This window comes from Castor canadensis, chromosome 11 (genome assembly GCF_047511655.1).
Source record: "Castor canadensis chromosome 11, mCasCan1.hap1v2, whole genome shotgun sequence".
Lineage (NCBI taxonomy): Eukaryota > Metazoa > Chordata > Mammalia > Rodentia > Castoridae > Castor > Castor canadensis.
Genome location: NC_133396.1, coordinates 139,864,419 through 139,882,260, shown reverse-complemented (window position 1 = coordinate 139,882,260; position 17,842 = coordinate 139,864,419). Strand labels below are relative to the sequence as shown.

The 17,842-nt window shown below is 46.2% G+C and overlaps 1 protein-coding gene and 1 long non-coding RNA gene across 4 annotated transcripts in view; one reads left to right on the top strand and one right to left on the bottom strand.

Moving 5' to 3' along the window:
- Kif26b (kinesin family member 26B) overlaps positions 1–17,842 on the bottom strand; it is a 402,766-nt gene that overhangs the window by 135,242 nt on the left and 249,682 nt on the right. The window contains exon 1 of one of the 3 annotated variants that reach the window (XM_074048800.1): positions 3,474–3,651. The exons of the other annotated variants lie outside the window; for them this stretch is intronic. Within the exon in view, the coding sequence (XP_073904901.1) occupies positions 3,474–3,493 (20 nt within the window). The 5' untranslated portion in view covers positions 3,494–3,651. Of the gene's footprint in view, positions 1–3,473; positions 3,652–17,842 lie in introns of those variants that run through there. 3 annotated transcript variants of the gene reach the window in all.
- LOC141413993 (uncharacterized) lies at positions 1,773–6,338 on the top strand. Its single transcript, XR_012439115.1, has 3 exons — positions 1,773–1,846; positions 3,580–3,762; positions 4,476–6,338. It is a non-coding gene; the product is annotated as an uncharacterized lncRNA (long non-coding RNA).

Below are 17,842 nucleotides of genomic sequence, written 5' to 3'. Positions count from 1 at the left end.
TAAGTGCTGTCATTTGGATCTGAATGTTCCCCAAAGACTCGTGTGCTGCAGGCTTGGTCTCCAGCTTGGTGCTATTAGGAGGTGGTGGAGGTTTTAAGAAACGAGGCCCAGTGGGAGGTCTTCAGGTCACTGGGGGCATGTCCTTGAAGGACACTGTAGGACCACCTCTATTTTCCTCTTTTCTTTTGCTTTCAGGCCATAAGGAGCACAGCAAGGAGGCTAAACAAGCATGGACTGAAATCCCCCAAACTATGAGCCCACATAAACCTTTACTCTTTATAATTGATCATGTCAGGTATTTGTCATAGGACGGAAAGCTGACTAGCACAGGAGGTAAGCTTTGCCTTCGTTTTATTGATGGGAAGAATATAAACTTCGAGTACGCAGTTGACTGCTCAGTGACTCAAATGCAGGCAGGTAAAAACTCCGGGTTCTGGGGAAGTCTGCTGTTACCTAGCAACCGCTCTTCAGTGACTCCTGCAGGAAGTCACAGACAGGAAATGACAGGAGGAGGCAAGTTCTTCCTCTGAGCAGGAGAACTTCCAGAACTGGAGTATTTTTCACAGTTCATCTTCCTTCTCCAAATTTATTTTCTTATAAATCCAATTGCAAGAACAAATAAAAATTATATGCATATCTATTTACTGCATACAGCATATTAATCAGGCAGACATTGCCGAATGGCGGAATTAAGCTCGCTAGCATATGCATTACCGCATGCACTTATTTTTTTGTGGTGAGAACATCTAAAATCTACTCTTTGCATTTATAAAGAAGTTGACACATTGTTGCTTGTTATCATCTTCCAAAAGGTTACTAAAGACACATCTCTCCCTGCAGTCTCTCTGAGGGCTGGTGGGAAGGTGAGGGTGGGAATAGACACAGTGTGTCCACCTGTCCTGGCCGGGCACCTCCTTCACTAGGAACCTGGGGTTCTCTGCGGTGCAGAATGAGGGGAATAACAGGTGTGGATAAGAGCTGGCAGATGTAGCGCTGAGGATGGTCACTTGGGGTACACGGCAAAAACTAGAACTCAGACAACGTACACATGAAGAAAAACAGGATGTCTGTCAGGGAAGCACATTCAGAGGTGGAAGAGTGCAGACCTCCTTCTGAAACTTGGCTGGGGCAGGGAAGAGCCCCAAGTGCACAGGTTGGGTGGCAGAGAGAGCACAGCCCACAGAGGGGGGACTGTCCAGTAAGGGCCAGGCGCCAGCTTATCTCAGCAGAGCTTTGTGGCAGAACATCAGAGCCAAATGCAAGCTCTGTCCCATCTGCAAGGTACCATCAGTTTAGGATCTATCACAACCCTCTGGTGTTATCCATGCAGACCTTCTGGGCTCCACAGGACTTTGCTTGGAACTCCCCAAATTCCCACCACCCGCTCCTCCTCTCTCTTTCCCCAACCTTGACTCTGGTATTTTAAAAATCGCTCAGCAGTTTTCTAGATGGCAAATCAGCTGCCTCTCCGACTGCTGCAGCTGTCAGCATATCCGGGTCTTTGCTCATTCACCACTAAGACATGCTCTCCACCTCCAGAAAAATCCTGGGCAGCTTATCTTTTCACCTTGATAGGACCTGGAGATTTTGGGGGATGGGAGCCCTTCAGCAGGGACACTTGGAGGTAGGAAGAGGCTGGCACAGGAAGGAGCAGGGTAAGAGCTGGGATTGTTTGCTCTGGTAGAGGGCAGGGAGATTACTTCCCACTGCCTTTTCTTTTCTATTTCTGGAGAAATTGCCAGAATCTGTAATGAAAATAATCTCTCTCTCCAGTCACCAGGAAGGTTGCAATTGGTCTCTGCCAATTTAGTGGGAGCTGAAAACAGGCGTGGGAACTAGAATGTGGGTAAGAAAAATCTTCCCTTTCTAGTCTGACTGTGTTTTTTAAAAGTGATTTTCCTTTTCCCTGCACGCTTTGCTCCAGGTTTCGCCTCCCCTCCAAACCTCTTCCAGATGCGTGAGTCTGACAGAGTTCATACAAACAAGGAACCAAAGCGAACAGTATTTCCCCGTGATGCAACTGCTTCGTGTGCAGAGGCACTCACGTGACACCGCCAACATGTGTTTTCTCTCTCACATCCCCTTGATAACAAAGGACATATTTTAAAAGGCGTGGCCCTAGGTAGACTTGGGCAGCAGGACCTGAGAGCAGGGTGAGGATTTAGTTTGGTTTTGGGCTGATCCCTCAGGCGCTCAGGGCTCCAATCCTTGATGAGGTGAAATGCTAGTTAACAAAGTTAGGAACACTTTGGGTCAGGTTTGTAAGATTTGATCTCACTTTCCTGCTCACAGAACTGATTAAATATTCAGCAATCAACTGAGCTCATTCAGTTCAAACTTGGCAGGTCTGCGTGTTGCATTACAGCGCTGCCTGTGTCCGGGGCTGGGCAGGGCGTGTTAAAAAAGAATCTTTAGAAGGGTCTTTCATGATGTTCCAAGTCTCAGATGGAACGGTGGGGGCTGGGAGACAGGCAGGGAGGGTGGGCAGGCGGGAGGGGCCGTTCCCCCGCCTGGGGTTGGGATGAGATGGAGAAGAAGGCAGAGAAGTCATGATGGAATTATTGTCAGAAACCCCCCTTCCAAACCCAAGCAAGTTTTAAGAAGCCAGGAACAGTTGTGTTAACACTTGTACAGACTCTAAATGGAAAAGTTGCAACTGGCTGTAAAAACATAGCAGCCTATTTTGATGTCATTACCCGACTGATTTATGATTTTCAAAGTCGCCTTTAAAATCGAAAGAGCTTAAGTTTCAATTTCTAATCTTTTAGATAGCTGTTCTTTTCTCCTGTGAAGTAAACTGATTTCAGTCCTGAAGTTATTTGCTTTTCCTCTCCAGCCCCACCCTGAATACTCGGGGGCTGAGGTGCTTAAATCAAGGCGTCACACAGAGATGGAGACCTTCAGGCTGGCACAGACTGGCCACCGCTGGCTTTCAACTTGCCTGTCTCCTGCAGCCCAGACCCCATGCTCTAGACAGGGAAGTAGCCATCTCAAGGAAGCTGAAATGGACTTGAAACATAGCCGACATTGAACCTTAGTTTTAAAAAAACCAACCTCACATTTATATATCCAGAAAGAATTTGTTCTGAAAGCCACAGGCTAACTTCATTTTTTATGATTCTGCAAAGAGATCACGTTTCAATTCTGCCTTTGATTCTAAAAACGAGTCAATGTCAAATATTTTAGCAACTCTCTAAATCAGCCTTGTTGTAGCTATTACAGTCAGCTGGAAAACCTGGTCCCTTTATTTCCCATTTTATTCTCATCCCCAGGGGATGTTTACAGATTCTGTTGTCAGAACTTTGGGTTTCTCTGATAGAGTTGTATGTATCCTGCAAGTCAATTACAGAAGAATGAAACCCTCATTTCGTTTTCACTTTTCCCACAAGGAAAATGAGTGAAAAAGTTACAGTAACAACAACAAGCAAAGTGAGACAGATGGTCTAAGAGGCACATGTAAAACTGTTACTTACACGGTTTTCCAGTCCATCATCACTGATCAATCATGGCTAAAGAACAAGTCAGAGTCCACTTCTTCATGTCTGCTAATAAATAGCTTCTCTCAAATGTCTCTTGCAGATCTGGGGCCATCTCAGGAGGAAGTGAGACAGTGCGAAGGTGAAGAAGAGGCTGGAAAATCCTACCATCCATGGGGGCCTGGGGAGTCCCAGAGCAGACACTGCTAAGACCTTCCTGCATTCCAGCCTCTGGCTACGCCATGAGCCTGGCCTGCCTGAGCTCCCAGCCACCTTCCCAGTGCAGGTCAGTCCCTGCACCAACATTGCAGTCCTGTCCAGGAACACGGCATGGAGGGGACATGAGAGGGGCTGGCGGGGTTCTGCCAGTCCACACATGCACGTCCTTCCTCAGAGGAAGCCACACCAGCCTCTCTTGTCTGCTATCTCAGAGAGAGCCAGTGAGCGAGGGAGGGGCAGAGACAGGCTGGCAGGGAGGGAGGAGAGGGAGAAGCAGAGCGAGAGAGAGAAAGAGAGAAAGAGAGAGAGAGAGAGAGAGAGAGAAGAGAGAGAGAGACTGACTTACTAAAACCCAGCAGAGAAACACTTGCTACAACTTCTATTAACCCACAGTAGCTTAGGAATTTTCTGAGCACAAAGCTGCAAAACAGATCATAAAAACCAAGTGTGTCAAATCTTTATACATCCATGCACATGTTGAGTCATGTGTGTGCAGACAAAGCTGTCAGAGCCTAGGTTCCGAGCACGTATGTGACTCTGTGAGTCAGTACCTGTACCCAAACAGATTGGAGTATTTGTTCCCAAAGAGTGAGATCTGCTGAGGGTGAGATTTCATTTTCTAGGTGAAATGTCTAGCCTTACAGTTTATCTGTCTTGAACGATTCGAATGCACTGATCAAAATGAAGTACAGACCAGAGCAGCCCTCTGCCTGTGACCCCACCTCTGAGCACACCTCCCCAGCTTGCTCTGGGCCCCAATTTCTTTTTTCTCTGCCTCAGGAAGAAGCCCCCCAAAGGAAGAGAACACAGAGATGACACAGGAGCTTTCAGTGTGATGGTCGCCCTTGCAAGCCACTCTCCATTGTTGTGGTGTGGCCGCCCAGGGCTCTCCACTGACCAGAAGGGACCAGAGTGTGCGTGAGGGAGGGAGAGACCTGGAGCAGGGACAGGAGACAGTACATGGGGCACTGCCATCATCAGGACAAAGAAGGCACATAAAGGAGGAGTAACAGCAAAAGAGAAGCTGGGGGCAGGAGGATGGAGGAGACACCAGCACCATGGTGGCCCAGGGCACGGATCACTGTGGACTGCCCCCCTGGGGCTCTCTGCCAGAAATTCCCTCCCCTGTGTTTTCCATTTTGGTCCCACTTATCTGCCTCAGAGACACCTGGTGACGGTATTAACACTATGGATCCTGACACCCTAACCCCAGGTTCTGATTGAGGTTCTGGGGGTCCGTAATTTTGCATCTTCACAAGTTCCACAGGTGACCCTAGGCAAGGTGACTTGGAGTCTCATTTCTTCTCAATGTTAAGTGAATGACTGAATGGAAAGCTTGAATGGAGGAGAGATAGTGCAGCACTGCGGAACCACCAGCCCCTATGGAGGGTGGGGGACAAGACAGAACTGAGCAGGAACTCAAGAGTGGGGAAGGGGCACTCAGGGAGAGAACAATGAGAAGCAGTGGCGATGACAGCTTCCCCAGCCCAGGGCTGCACGTCGCTCCTTCTGTGCTGTAGTTTGGATCTGTAACCTCCCCCAAAGGCCCATGTGTTACATGCTTGGCCCTCAGCCTGGTGCTACTGGGAGGTGCAGAAACTCTAGGTGGGGCCTGGGGGATGTGTTATGTCAATGGGGGTGTGTCCTTGAAGGGGACTGTGAGGCCCTGGTCTCTTGTGCTCTCTCCTTTGCACTGACCATGAGGTGAAGGGGCCTCCCCTGTCACGCACTCCCGCCATGATGTGTCGTGCCACTACAGGCTCAAAGCAACAGGGACAATACGTCATGGACTGAATCCTCCAGAGTATGACCCAACACAAACCTTTCTTCTTTCCAAGTTGACTGATCCTAGGTATTTGTTATAGTAATAGAAAGCTGGCCAATACAATTTGCCTCTTCCCCAGGCAGACCATCCCTTACAGCCCAGTTCAAGTCACATCCTCCTAAAACCTTTCAGATTCCCCTGGGCAGAGGTCACAGTTCTTGTTTGTGTTTCTCATTGTGAGTAGCTTTATGCATTGCAATTACTTATGGGCTGACCTTCCTCTCACCTACTTAAGGATGATGGACGATTTAAACAGACCAGATGAGCTCTCAGTCATCACCATGTGCCCCAAGTTCTGCATGTAAGTGTGCTCACCAAATCACTAACCGTTAGAGAACTGCTGAACCTGGCATACAAAACATAGGTGTCGCTCCGTTACTAATCTTTAAACGGGGCATCTGTCAACATTTCATATACTGTTTTGAGTGTATACACATCCCAATAAAGAGGACATTTTTGGTAAATCACAACATCTGGGACTTGGGAGTCATGACTTAATGGAGAATGACAAAGAGCTGATCCAAAAGGGAGGCCAAGAGGACAAAAGCAAAGGCAGTGCCAGTGTGAGGCAACCCTGGCAGAAATGCAGAAGTGCAGAGGTGCTGTGTGGTAAGCTGTGTGTGGAGCTCAGAAAGGTGACACATTTGTAACTAACGGTGGCCACGCAGTGTCCTGACCAGCAGTGGGAGCAGATGTCACTAACTCTCTGAGGAAGGTCCACTGAAATGCTGAGCAGAAAACAAACCCTCATCTTACTTGGCTTGCAAAGCATGGAGGATTACACATTAAAATAAGACTCGCTAATGGAGTGACTGAGCGGAGAGGCAAAGGCAAAAAGCTCAGGGCATTCTGGGGACAACCATTATTTGAAGGACATTTTAAATGCTGTTTTATAGTTTTTAAAGCGCTTCATTGGGCACCATTTACAATGCCTGGGACCAGGCATGGAGGCTCACACCTGTAACACTAGCTACTAGGGAGGCTGAGATTGGGAGGATCGTGGTTCAAGGCCAGCCCAGCAAAAAATTATTGAGACCCCATCTTAACCAATAAAAGCTGGACCTGGCAGTGCATGCCTGTCATCCCAGTTACTCATGAAGTGTAAATAGAAGGATTGCAGTCCAGACTGGCCCAGGCATGATTGCAAGATCCTGTTGGAAAAATAAAGCAAAAATGGCTGGAGGTGTGGCACAATGGAAGAGCACCTGCCTAGCAAGTGCAAGAACTTGAGTTCAAACTCCAGTCCCACCAGACAAACAGCCAATAACACACACCTAACCATACAATTGAGGGGCTGTGGCTCAAAAAGTTGAGTGACTTGCTCTTATCCCACAGCTAACGACTTCCTGAACGAGAGCTACAGCCCCACCTTCCACACACCACCCACCACATCTTCCATGGCACCAGGTAAGCCCCCTTTAAGCTCAGTGAGACAGATGAGATGAGGAACACCGATGGAAGTCCTAGAAGCCAGGGAACCCCTCCAAGGATCAATCCACTTGTCATGTCATCAAGCAAGCAGCATGTGGAATGGGACTTTCCAACCAGAAACACGGGTGCCAAGGAGAGGCCTGGGAAGGCCACCCAGCTCGCCCGTGCACACAAGGATGCCAAGTGGCCACACACTGGAGACGTGGAGGTGTGCCTCCCAGATCCTGCTTCAAGAGACAGCTCGCTGGCCCAGCAGTGGGCAGTCAGCGCCAGCTGTCAGCTGGTTCAGGATTTGCCACAGAAAGCTACATAAGGCCAAGAGCAGGCCCTACCAGGGTGGCCCCTACCCAGTGACTGATGGTGGCGAGAGTAGAAAAGCCAGCTGTGAATCCAGTTCAGGACACTGCACTCTGGCCCACGCCTGCTCCTGAGATCCTGTGGGGCTGGTAGGACTTTGCTGGGCTCTTGGAAGTGCAGCTTTGTCCTCTGCACAATCCTCCCCAGGTGTTAATCTCTAAGCAGACAGTTTCGTGCAATACTCCATTTGAGTGTTGGCTTCCACAGATCTTAACCAGCACCCTCACGGGTGTCCTGCTCTTTTCAGGACTTATTTCCAGTTGAGGACTACTTCCACACACCCTGCTCTGGTCTCATTAGTGGTAATGAGTTTGAACTCAGGGCTACATGCTCACCAGGCAGGCCCTTTACTGTTTGAGTCCTGTGGTAAAGCAACTCCTTTTTGCTTTAGTTTTTTTTCAGATAGGGTTTCATGCTTTTTGCCTGGGCTGCTCTGACTGTGATCCTCCTACCTATGCCTCCTTCGTAGCTGGGATTATAGGTGTGCATCTCCATGCCTGGCCCCTGTTCATTTTAAATTCACTTAAATTTTACCATTTCTATGCCTCATTATGAGATGGGGCTACCTACAATTTTAACTGAGGACAGGAAGAAGGGAAAAGGGGAAAGAGGAAAGGGAGAGGAGGGTAGGGAAAGGGAGGAGGAGGAGTGGAGGTGAGAGGGATGGAAAGGTACAAGGGGCGGAGGGTACAAAGGGGTAGGAAGGAAGCCCTAGAATGGAGCCATATGTGCCAGAGGAGACAGTGCGTGAGGAGTGGGTTGTAAAGCTACCTAGACAAAGTAGGACCCCTGACCTCCTCTCCCTTTCACTTTGCCCCCGACTTCCTGGCCCTGCTCTCACCTGACCTATTTCCACAACTTAAGAGAAGACAAGACAGCTGAGAGCCCAGGATCTGGGTTTTATCGAGCTCCCCTTAAGGGTTTGAGAACAGGAGCTGCAAAGGCCTTCGGGCCCCTCCTCCACAGAGGTCAGGACAGGTCTACCAGGATAGCTGGGGTCACGTGCCATTGAATCCCACAGGAAGGCTGGGATGGCCTTGGAACAGCTGCCAGATCCTCTTGGATGACCGAGATCCAAACTGCCACAAGAAAAAGCGGCCACGACAGAAAGCCAGAAGCACAATGCCAAGGTCCAGCTCCAAGGCTATTGCTCTGTCCTGGGCTTTAATCAACCCCATCCCACAGCACTTCCTTGATGGACAATGATCACCCTTCAGATTTGGAGCTGGGACACCCTTGATCTTCAGCCTGGCAGACTTAAGAGGGTTTTTATTCCTCTCAAAAGAACTGAGAAATTCTCTCCTACAAAGCCTTTGAGAACAGATCTCTTTTGTTGAAAAAATAGTCAGACATCAAACATTAAAAAAAAAAATCAAAGGTCAGATACCTCTAATGTTTAGCTAGATCTGTAAGCACTTTCAAGAATGTAAATGCTAAATTTGGGACATGCTAATATCTTAAAACTCCCACAGTACGATATATATAAATATGACTCTCTCTCTATCTCTCTATATGTGTAAATACACTATATCTATCTCTATCTAGCTATATATATATGGTGTGGCTGATATCTCCAGGGAGGGTGCAGGTTTTAGTGCTTATATTAACCATCAGAAGTTTAGTTCATGCTCTATACAGACAGATATGCATGAGTTTTGTTAGTTAACTAGATACACTACAAGGAAAATGACACATGAAAATCTAGATGAATTTTCAAGACAAATTTGGAAGGTGTAATTTTAGAAAGAATCTACTGTAAGGTTCTTTTGTAGTTAATACAGATATTTCTGGGAGCCCACTCACTTGATGAAGGACGCTCTTTACTCTCCATCCATTTTACTTGCTTCTTTATCTATGGCCTTCTTCACACACAGTTAATATCTACAATCATAACTATTATTTTTATTTGTTCAGTGATCACATATATTTGGGGTTCCTGGAACAAGAGCAACCTAGTTTTGATCTTCAGTGAGCTTTCAGTTTAATGCAAACTAGTCATGATTTTCTAGGGTAACTATTGCTCGTTTCTTAAACACAATATCCCCTACTTCAACTCATTCTTGAAAAGACATAAAAGTGTGTTTTGCCAGGTGTGGTGGTATGTGCCTATAGCCCCAGCTACTTGGGAGGTGGAGGTAGGTGGATCACAGTCTGAGGACAGCCCAAAAGCGTGAGACTCTATCTGAAAAACAAAATAAAAGCCAAAAGGACTGGAGTGTGCCTCAAGTGGTAGAGCACTTGTCAAGCACGAGGCCCTGAGATGTTTAATACAGCTCTCCCTTAAATTTTAAATCTCTAGTTGGAAGAAAGCATGATAAATTGACCTTTCAAAACACGCTGTGTGTGTGTGGTGCTGGAGGTCACAGCCAGGGCCTTGTGTATGCTGGGAAAGCACTGTACCCTGCTCTATGTCCTCAGCCCAGCACGACTCCTCTCTTCTTAGACAGGCAGACCCTAGTTCTCCATCCACCTGTACGGTGGTCTGGTGTTTACCTTCTCTGAAGTGCACACCACCCTAGTTGGTATCCACGACCACTTTGGATAGTCCATGGCCAAGTTCAGAGCATGGTGCAGCTGGTGTCCTGTGAATGTGTGACAGCGCAGTCAGTACCAAAATACCAGGCCTCATAATGAGCACACAGTGAAGCAATGCCTGCTTCTAAAGACAGAAGTGTCACAGAGCCAAATTTAGCAAAAGGCTCAGCAACCCTCCGTCTGTGTGTTGATAAAGGACCAGAATTATCTCAGACTGCAAATGCCTTCAGATATGTAGCTGGTCTCAGCAAAAACGCAATTGCTTCTGCTTCAGCTCATGAAGTCTAGTTTTCATGTGAATTCTTAGTAGTAGCCCCAGTAGCAATTATCCTCCATTTAAAAAGTGCCCTGTGGATCAGGAGACCTGTGCTAAAATAAAGCAGGACTGCGATGTGTTTTAACATGTTACCAGGTATATATGTGTTATGCTGTCTCCTATGAAGTCATGTGACAACAAATGACAAAGAACTCTGACCCATGCATCAAATTAAACTAGGTTCGAAGCTCTCACATGGCTAAAAACAAATAACTACAATAAATGTGTGAACAGAGTTTGCACAGGCCAGCTGGTTCCTGGGCTCCATGACGTGCTGTCCTTCCTCCACAACAGGAAACTGAAGCACAAACATGTTACATGCTTCACTCCAGGTCACACGGTGAGTGGTAAAGCCAAGATCTGGTTCCAGAGTCCCCATCCCAAACATTGCCCCAGACTGCCTCGTGTGACCCACAGAAGCTCTCGGCACTCAGCACAGGGCGTGGGGGCACTGACCCACGGGGCTGCCAGGAATTACAGAAGAAGCATCAGAAAGTGCACGTTGCTTCATGCATGCCTCCTAAGGGCTCAGTTTTAATTATGAGACGTGGCCCAGTCCCTCCGTGGTACTCTGCCCCGTGGGGCTGGTCTACCGTCCTCTAGCAACGTTTGTGCCCGCCTTGCGCTGCCCTCCTGCCTTCCTGGGTGGATCGGTGAGGCTAGACTGGCATAAGGACTCCTCTGCGGGCCTGTCGGGTGGGGAGGCGTTTTAGGGGGCTCCAGCACACTGCTAAGACCAGAGCAGACTGAAGGAAGTGAACTTCACCTTTACCCTCACTCTGACTCTTGTGTGAGATACAGATCAATTAATTCCTCACATTCTTAGGCAGCATCTTGGCATCCTGAGGCCTTCCCCGCTCCGTGGAATTCCTCCTCTACTCAGTGGTGAATTCTAAGTTGGCGGGGAGCCAGCCCTGAGAGGTCTGCAGGCTGGGTGCGCTGCCTTGTCGGCCGTTCTTCTGAGAGTCGGGGACGAACCTAGGCCAGTGTTTGACAAGTTACTGGCAAAGGTGGAGGCACTGCCTGCCAATTTGCTTTAGGCACAGAGCGTGTTAAAGGTATTACAGCAGGTGTTATGAATGTGTTACTTACAACAAAGCCAGTTTTCAGCCCACTGTTTGGGTTATATAGCGTCACAGGTTTTGTACTTTGCAAACGACTGTATTTTTTTCTAAACTGGCAAAACTTAGAATGCGTGTTGAAGGACTCAGTTCCCAAATGTGAGATGTATTTATCGCGCAGGAATCAGGATAGGGGCTAAATGACCAAGGCTTCCAATCTAAGAATCACCTCACAAAGCTGCAGGGTGGGACCGATGTCACGCCCAGCACTCAGCCAGTCAGGTTCAGTGAGGTCTGCGTCCTGGCAAAATGCGCTACCTGCTCAGTTCTCCAGGGAGGAGTGACTTTCATCACAGAAATTTCGGGCTGCAGGAATCCCTGTGGAGGCTCTCAGTGGGGGCTTAGAGAATGGAGTCTAAGACTCAGTGGTCCTAGAAACTCCCTGGGTCTTAGCAGTCCACATCCCGGCTGATGACAAGGACACCCAGGCCACAGTGCACACCGAACACCAGCTCCCGAGCCTGGAGAGCGGAGTGTTTCCCCTTACGAAAGTGAGCGTTCACACCTCACGCCATTAGCCTTGCACCCATCACGGCATTAGCACTGTACCAAGGCATCAGACCCCCCGGCCTGAAGGCCACAGCACGAAAACAACCCGAGAAACAAAACCAATCCTGTCCTGCTTCACATCTCAGCGCGCTCGGGATAACCCGAAAGCCCCAGGTGCTAAGAAGCCAGGTCCAAGAAGCAGGTGACTTGTGGAGTATGCCTCTGACTGCACCTCTTGCCCTTGCACAGTTCCTCAGAGGAGGGGTGGAGAATCTGCAAGTGGAAACTGTTTAGCACAGAGTTATGCTACACAGTTACCTAGTTACCTGTGGGCTGGGTTCCACGCTGTGTGCCTCCGGGAACTTAGCAAGTTTACCTGACCAGGAAAACCAAAATCAGTTAAAGTCTACCTCATCCCCATAGAACATGGATATGAGCTAGGGTTCTATCTGGCTTTACTTCTAGACTCACCTGTAGCTTTGGCTGAATCACTTAGCTGATCTGGGCTGACTGATTTACTTCATTCTGTGCTGCTGTTGGATTAATCCTAATTATATTTGTAAAGTGTGACCCTGTCCATGGGAGCCCCCTCACCCCCACCACACTGCTGTTATTCTAGGGCTTTCTTATGTTTTTAACAGGTGGCACTGCCAAGGACACTGAGAACTGTCCTGAGATTAGGGCTTCTACATGCCTTTTCTCTTTGCGCAAAAGAAACCTGAGCTGCTCACTAGCACTGAAATAAAAGAGATTTGGTAGAGACAAAAACGAACAAAGTGCTCTTTTCGGTGGTCACTCTAGCTTGGCAAGCTGCTGCCTCAAGACTGGAATGGAGGCTGCTTTTCTCAGAGAATTGTCACCTACTAAAATTCCTCGTCCCTCTAATACACACCAACCACACTTGACATCTTCTCCTGACCAGCACTTCAGGGCAACAGGAAGAGCACTATGCAGGAGGAGAGATGGGGTGGGGGGAACCAGTCTTGCTCCCCCTTGTTCTCCCAGTGCATCTCAGGTTCTGAACTGTGAAGAAAGACAACCAGGGAGCAGTGAGTGGAAATGGTCTTTCTCATGGGAAGCTAAGAAAGGCAGCTGGTAAATTATTGAAAGTCCCAGCTGAAAGAAAGTGAAATATTAATGAGAGGAAGAAAACTTAGCAATTCACACAGATTTAAGCTATCTTTGCAGGAAGAAAGCTCAGTCTACAAGACTGAGTGTCACCAAATACAGCTTCGAAGAAATTGTCCCTTGCCTCTACATGATCTCTGTGACGTGGCCTTTCTCCCACCTCTCACTCTTTCTGGTGGTGGCTGTTGATAAACAGATTCTGCTATGGTTCACAAACTCTATTTTCAACATGTTCTTCCTTAACCTGGTTTCCTCTCAAGTGAGGATTCTTGCTGCTAGAGTAAATGGTAATATCCCACTAGCTTCTAGTTAAGCGTGTGGAGCCAAGAGTGCTAACCTTCTTTCACACCAAGGGCTGACTCATCATTCGGGTTGCCCCGAGGTCTCTGATTCAATTTCCAGCTTATCTGATAGCACTAAAACAAATTAGATTGAAAATATTAAAATATAGAGTGTGGTTGGCTAGACTCCCATCCCAATGACCTCCCTCTGCCCTCAGGAAGACCTCCATGCAGGTAAGAGATACACAGAGAAATGGAAGAAGAAGAAATACTTTAATAGGTAAGAGATGATGTCCGAATGTTGGAAAATCACCTGTAAGTTACATAAGCAGTTGCATTTGTTTTTGAGATGGATGATAATATGATAGAAAAACGTGTTTTCAAAATGGCTTCACCTACCTGTTTTTTCTTATTTAATAACTGAAAATCACATGTAATCAATGCTTGACTATAATTATCTCTGTTCTTCTCACACAGTTGGCAACTTTAAAATATAGCCCTTCAGCCTGCCTAGTGTACTGGATGGCTGGGTTGGTATTAATTTATACTTGGTGTGGGTAGTTTACATGTAAGGTGTCTTAAGAGCACACACTTCAGGGTTTTTGTTTTTGTGTTTGGTAGTTTTACTACTTATGCCAGCTGAGGTTTTCTCTGTACATATCCTTGGGGGAACATGTAGGGTGTCTTGAATCTGTGTTTTGATAACTTTATCATTTTCAGAGACTATCGTTTCTGCTTCATTCCTGCTTCTCTCTCCTGGGATTTCAGTTAAATGTTAAAAGACATCTCATATGTCTTTTATGCTCTTTTTTGCACTTTTAATCTTTTTGTTCTGTATTCATCCCCCTGGATGTATTCTACTGATCTGTCTTCTAGTTCACTAATTCTGCCTTATACTAAATTTAATATGCTCTTAAGTCCATTGATATCCATCCAATATTTCATTTTTTAAGTTCCAGAATTTCTAATTCCTTTTTAAATAGATTCCAGTTTTCTGGTGAAATTCTCCATTGTGTCATTTATCATCTTGAACATATTAATCACAGACCTTTAAGTCTTTAACCAAATGCCAATAATTGGTATATTTTTGATCTATTTTTCTCTGTTGGGTCTCTTTCCTGCATGCTAGTAATTTTTATTGAATGTGAAATTGTGAGAAATTAGAGACTCCCAATAATACTTAGCAGCATCCTTCAGTGATGGTTCACCCAGCCCTCTGTCAGGCAGCCCGAAAGGGAGTGACCAGCTTTGCCCAGTCTAAGACTGAGTCTCGGAAGTCCTGGTCTGCTTCAGGTTACACAAGGGTACCTCTCTCCAAGGATTTCATTGGGTATCTTTATAGCCTTTTACCCTTGGTAGGCTTTGAATGTGAATTTTTTTTTTTTACTCAGCACCATTATATGGAAAACTCCAACATTCAGTGGATCTTTCTTAGTCTCTTGCTTTGTATACTTAATATTTCGCAAGTTCTTCAAAGGGGAAAACTACTGAAGAAATCATCTCGCTTTTCTGTCTTCCCTCTCGAGGATCTTGACTTGTCAAGCTCTGCCCCCTTGACAAACTTGAGCTCACATTTTTGCCTCTTAACCCCTTGAAGTTGCTAAAGGATCTGCTGCATGCTCAGCAGATGACCTGAGAGAGAAACACACCTTCTAAACCCTCTACAGTTCCCCTCTCTCACTGATCTTTTTCAGCCACTCAAGTTCTTGCTGCCTCGGACAACTCTGGCTCAGAAGGGAGCCAGATCTAGCACCAGCTAAGTCCAAAAATCTGTTCTGATTGGTCAGGGCCTATGTTAGTCTAGTTAGTGCCTAGTCTAGTCTATGGTAGTCAAATCAGCCAATACTACAGAGGCGGTTACTATAACTGCTTGAGCTAGCTTTATTACTGGTCAACAAAGGAAGTGTTGTTGCTTAGAATAATGGAAATTAGAAATGATTTCTCTTTGCTCAAAATGGTTGTGCCCCAGATATGTGGATTGAGCAGGCATTCTTGCTCTTCTGAGAATCCAGCAAGCTTAACAGCCTGTGGATTACGATGGATTGGTCCATCACTGAGATGGCTCCCTCCCTCAGGAGCACTTTTTGGCTGGTCTCCAGGTGACTGCCTCATCATGCCAATAGCAGGTAACCATGCAACCATGCTTGCCTCTAGTGTATCTTTTATGCAGGGGGGGCTAAAACAGAGAGGTGGCTCTTCATCAACTTTACAAAATGCATTGTATCACGTTCCTGTCAGCTTGCTGATACATGCGTGTACAGGTAGCATAATTTGGTGTAAGACTTACTTCCTTCATAATACAACCTGGAAATGAGGCTTTGTGAGAGGAAACCTCAAACTATGGTATGCTAACAATATCTACCAAAAATACTTGCAGATAACCAAACTGGCATAATTGAGTTTTTTAAAAATGTCTTTTGCCTTACAAGTCAACACAAAACTGTCATGGCCATGACAGCCTTATCATTTCCAGTGGCTTTCCATCTGTGTTTCTCTTTACCAAACATCAGGTGAACACTTGTAATGGGGCTTATTCCTTGCACAATTTCCCCACATTCCCTTATTAACTCCAGCTGCACACAAAGAGGAAGCTACTGAGGGTTCCCTAAAGTTGACAACTGACAATGAAGCACACTTTCAGAACAGAACTCTTTCCTCTCCCCATCCAAAGGAAGCTTGTAATGCCTGTGGATATCATGTCAAGCAACAAGAACAGTAGAAACCTGGGTTCTGCTCCAGTGAAATACACAGAGAAGCCACACAGACCACCAAATGACATTTCTGACCACTGTGAGAGGTTTAGATTATTTTTTTTGGACAAGAGATGACAGTGGTGAGCACTTGTTTTTTGGGGGGTGCAGGAGAACAGCCCCCCAGTGGCATCCAAAAGGCAGCAACCACTGTTGCTGCTTGCCTTGCGTGAAAGCATCCATCAGGGAGTGAGGAAGTGCCTGGGCATAGTGCATCATGGGAGCCCCAAACTCTGCAACTTGGCCCAATCTTAGAGATTCTCTGGTCTACATTTCAGTCAAGGAAACTGAGGACAAGAGAAATTTGGTGAGTTCGCCAAGGTACCCAGGAGGAAAGGCCTGATCCAGATTCAGTACATTGGATTTTCAACCCTTTGTCTACTTAGGGCTTTCTGTTTTCTCTCTCTCACAGGGAGCTACTGAAATCCTGTGGCTCCCTCTCAGGTCTAATTCTCATGACCTAGATCAAGTTAGGTCAGGACAATGCTGAATATGGCACTGGGCTTTTAGGTTACCTGTGTTTGTCCAGCCATCTTGGATATGTCTCAGGAAAAGAAAAGCTTATAACAGAGAAACAGAAAACAACAGAAGTCAATAATATGGATTGCTTTTAATTCTGAAATGTCATAGACAGTGATTTTCCTTCTAGAAGAGAAATATGAAAATATTGATGTCGGCAAGACAAAGGCTCTTACACATTAGTGTTGACCTAAGTTTTTTGGGTCCTACATCTCTGGTTGAAAATTCATTTCATTCTTTGGATAATTTTGGCTGAGAATAAATATGCTGTCTCAAAAGGAAGAATAAACAAAATTAAATCTGTTCAGTGATTTCTCATGGGACACAGTCCAATCTAAGCAACAAAATGAAAGAGGAAAAAATTCTTCAGTCCTGAAAAGGCAGAAATGTGTCCAATTTTTCTGTAAAAGCTGAAGAATTATGAGGCTCTGACTTGCTTGATAACATAGATATTTCACAACACCATTTTCTCGCTCTGTTTTGGTTTCTGCAACAACAATCAGAGTATTGAATGTCCAATGTACTTCCCAAATGAGGAAATCACGCAGCACTCAGGGCTCTTGCTAGAAAGTTTCACTTACAGTAATGAATGCAACAGGAAATGATTCGTGGATAGTCTCAAATGTTATCATTCCTAACATCTTCCAAGGATTTGGTATCAGGAAGAAAACAACCCTGGAAGTAGGGTTCTGGGGAAACGGAGATTGCTTAGACATTTATGAAATGATCTTCTTTCAAGTGGCCCCCTGATGGGGGGCTACAAATACAACCAGGAAATGTCCTACAGAAGCCTAGATGGTCCACACAGAGTCCCTCAAGAATAGTTGAGAGTAACTTGATGTGGGTTCAGTGGGTCCGGCTTTATCTCCCCTCAGTCCTGGACTGACCCATCTTGGGTATCACAAGTCAATCACAGCTCCACTTCCCACCATATTTAATACTCAAAGGAGAGGGCCCAGATTTGATTATGGTAGATGAGGAGGCTGACACTGATTCACCATTCCAGGCAGTCAAACAAATCTACAGTCAGCAGTGCAGTTGTTAGAAATACGGGCAGACAGAGCAGTGTCACTTAACCTTCCAAAAGGTTATTGATTGTATGCATCTCATATATGCTTCTGTAAAACTTCCCTGAGATAATCTGTATAAACTGCCAGGCATATTATAAGCCCACATTAATTGTTGGCTAATTTTATTTATAGTAGGAGAATGTACATATCATTAGTAATATCCAAGGAGGCAGAGAGACCTGGTCTATATTATACTAAGTAAGCTACCTCATGTTACAGATGACAGCTGCCCAGCAAGTTTGCTTCTTCCTGCTGGTTCCCCTAGATCTTCCATATGCACATCCCCAAAAGGAACTCCAACTCAACACCAGTCCATATTCCTGCC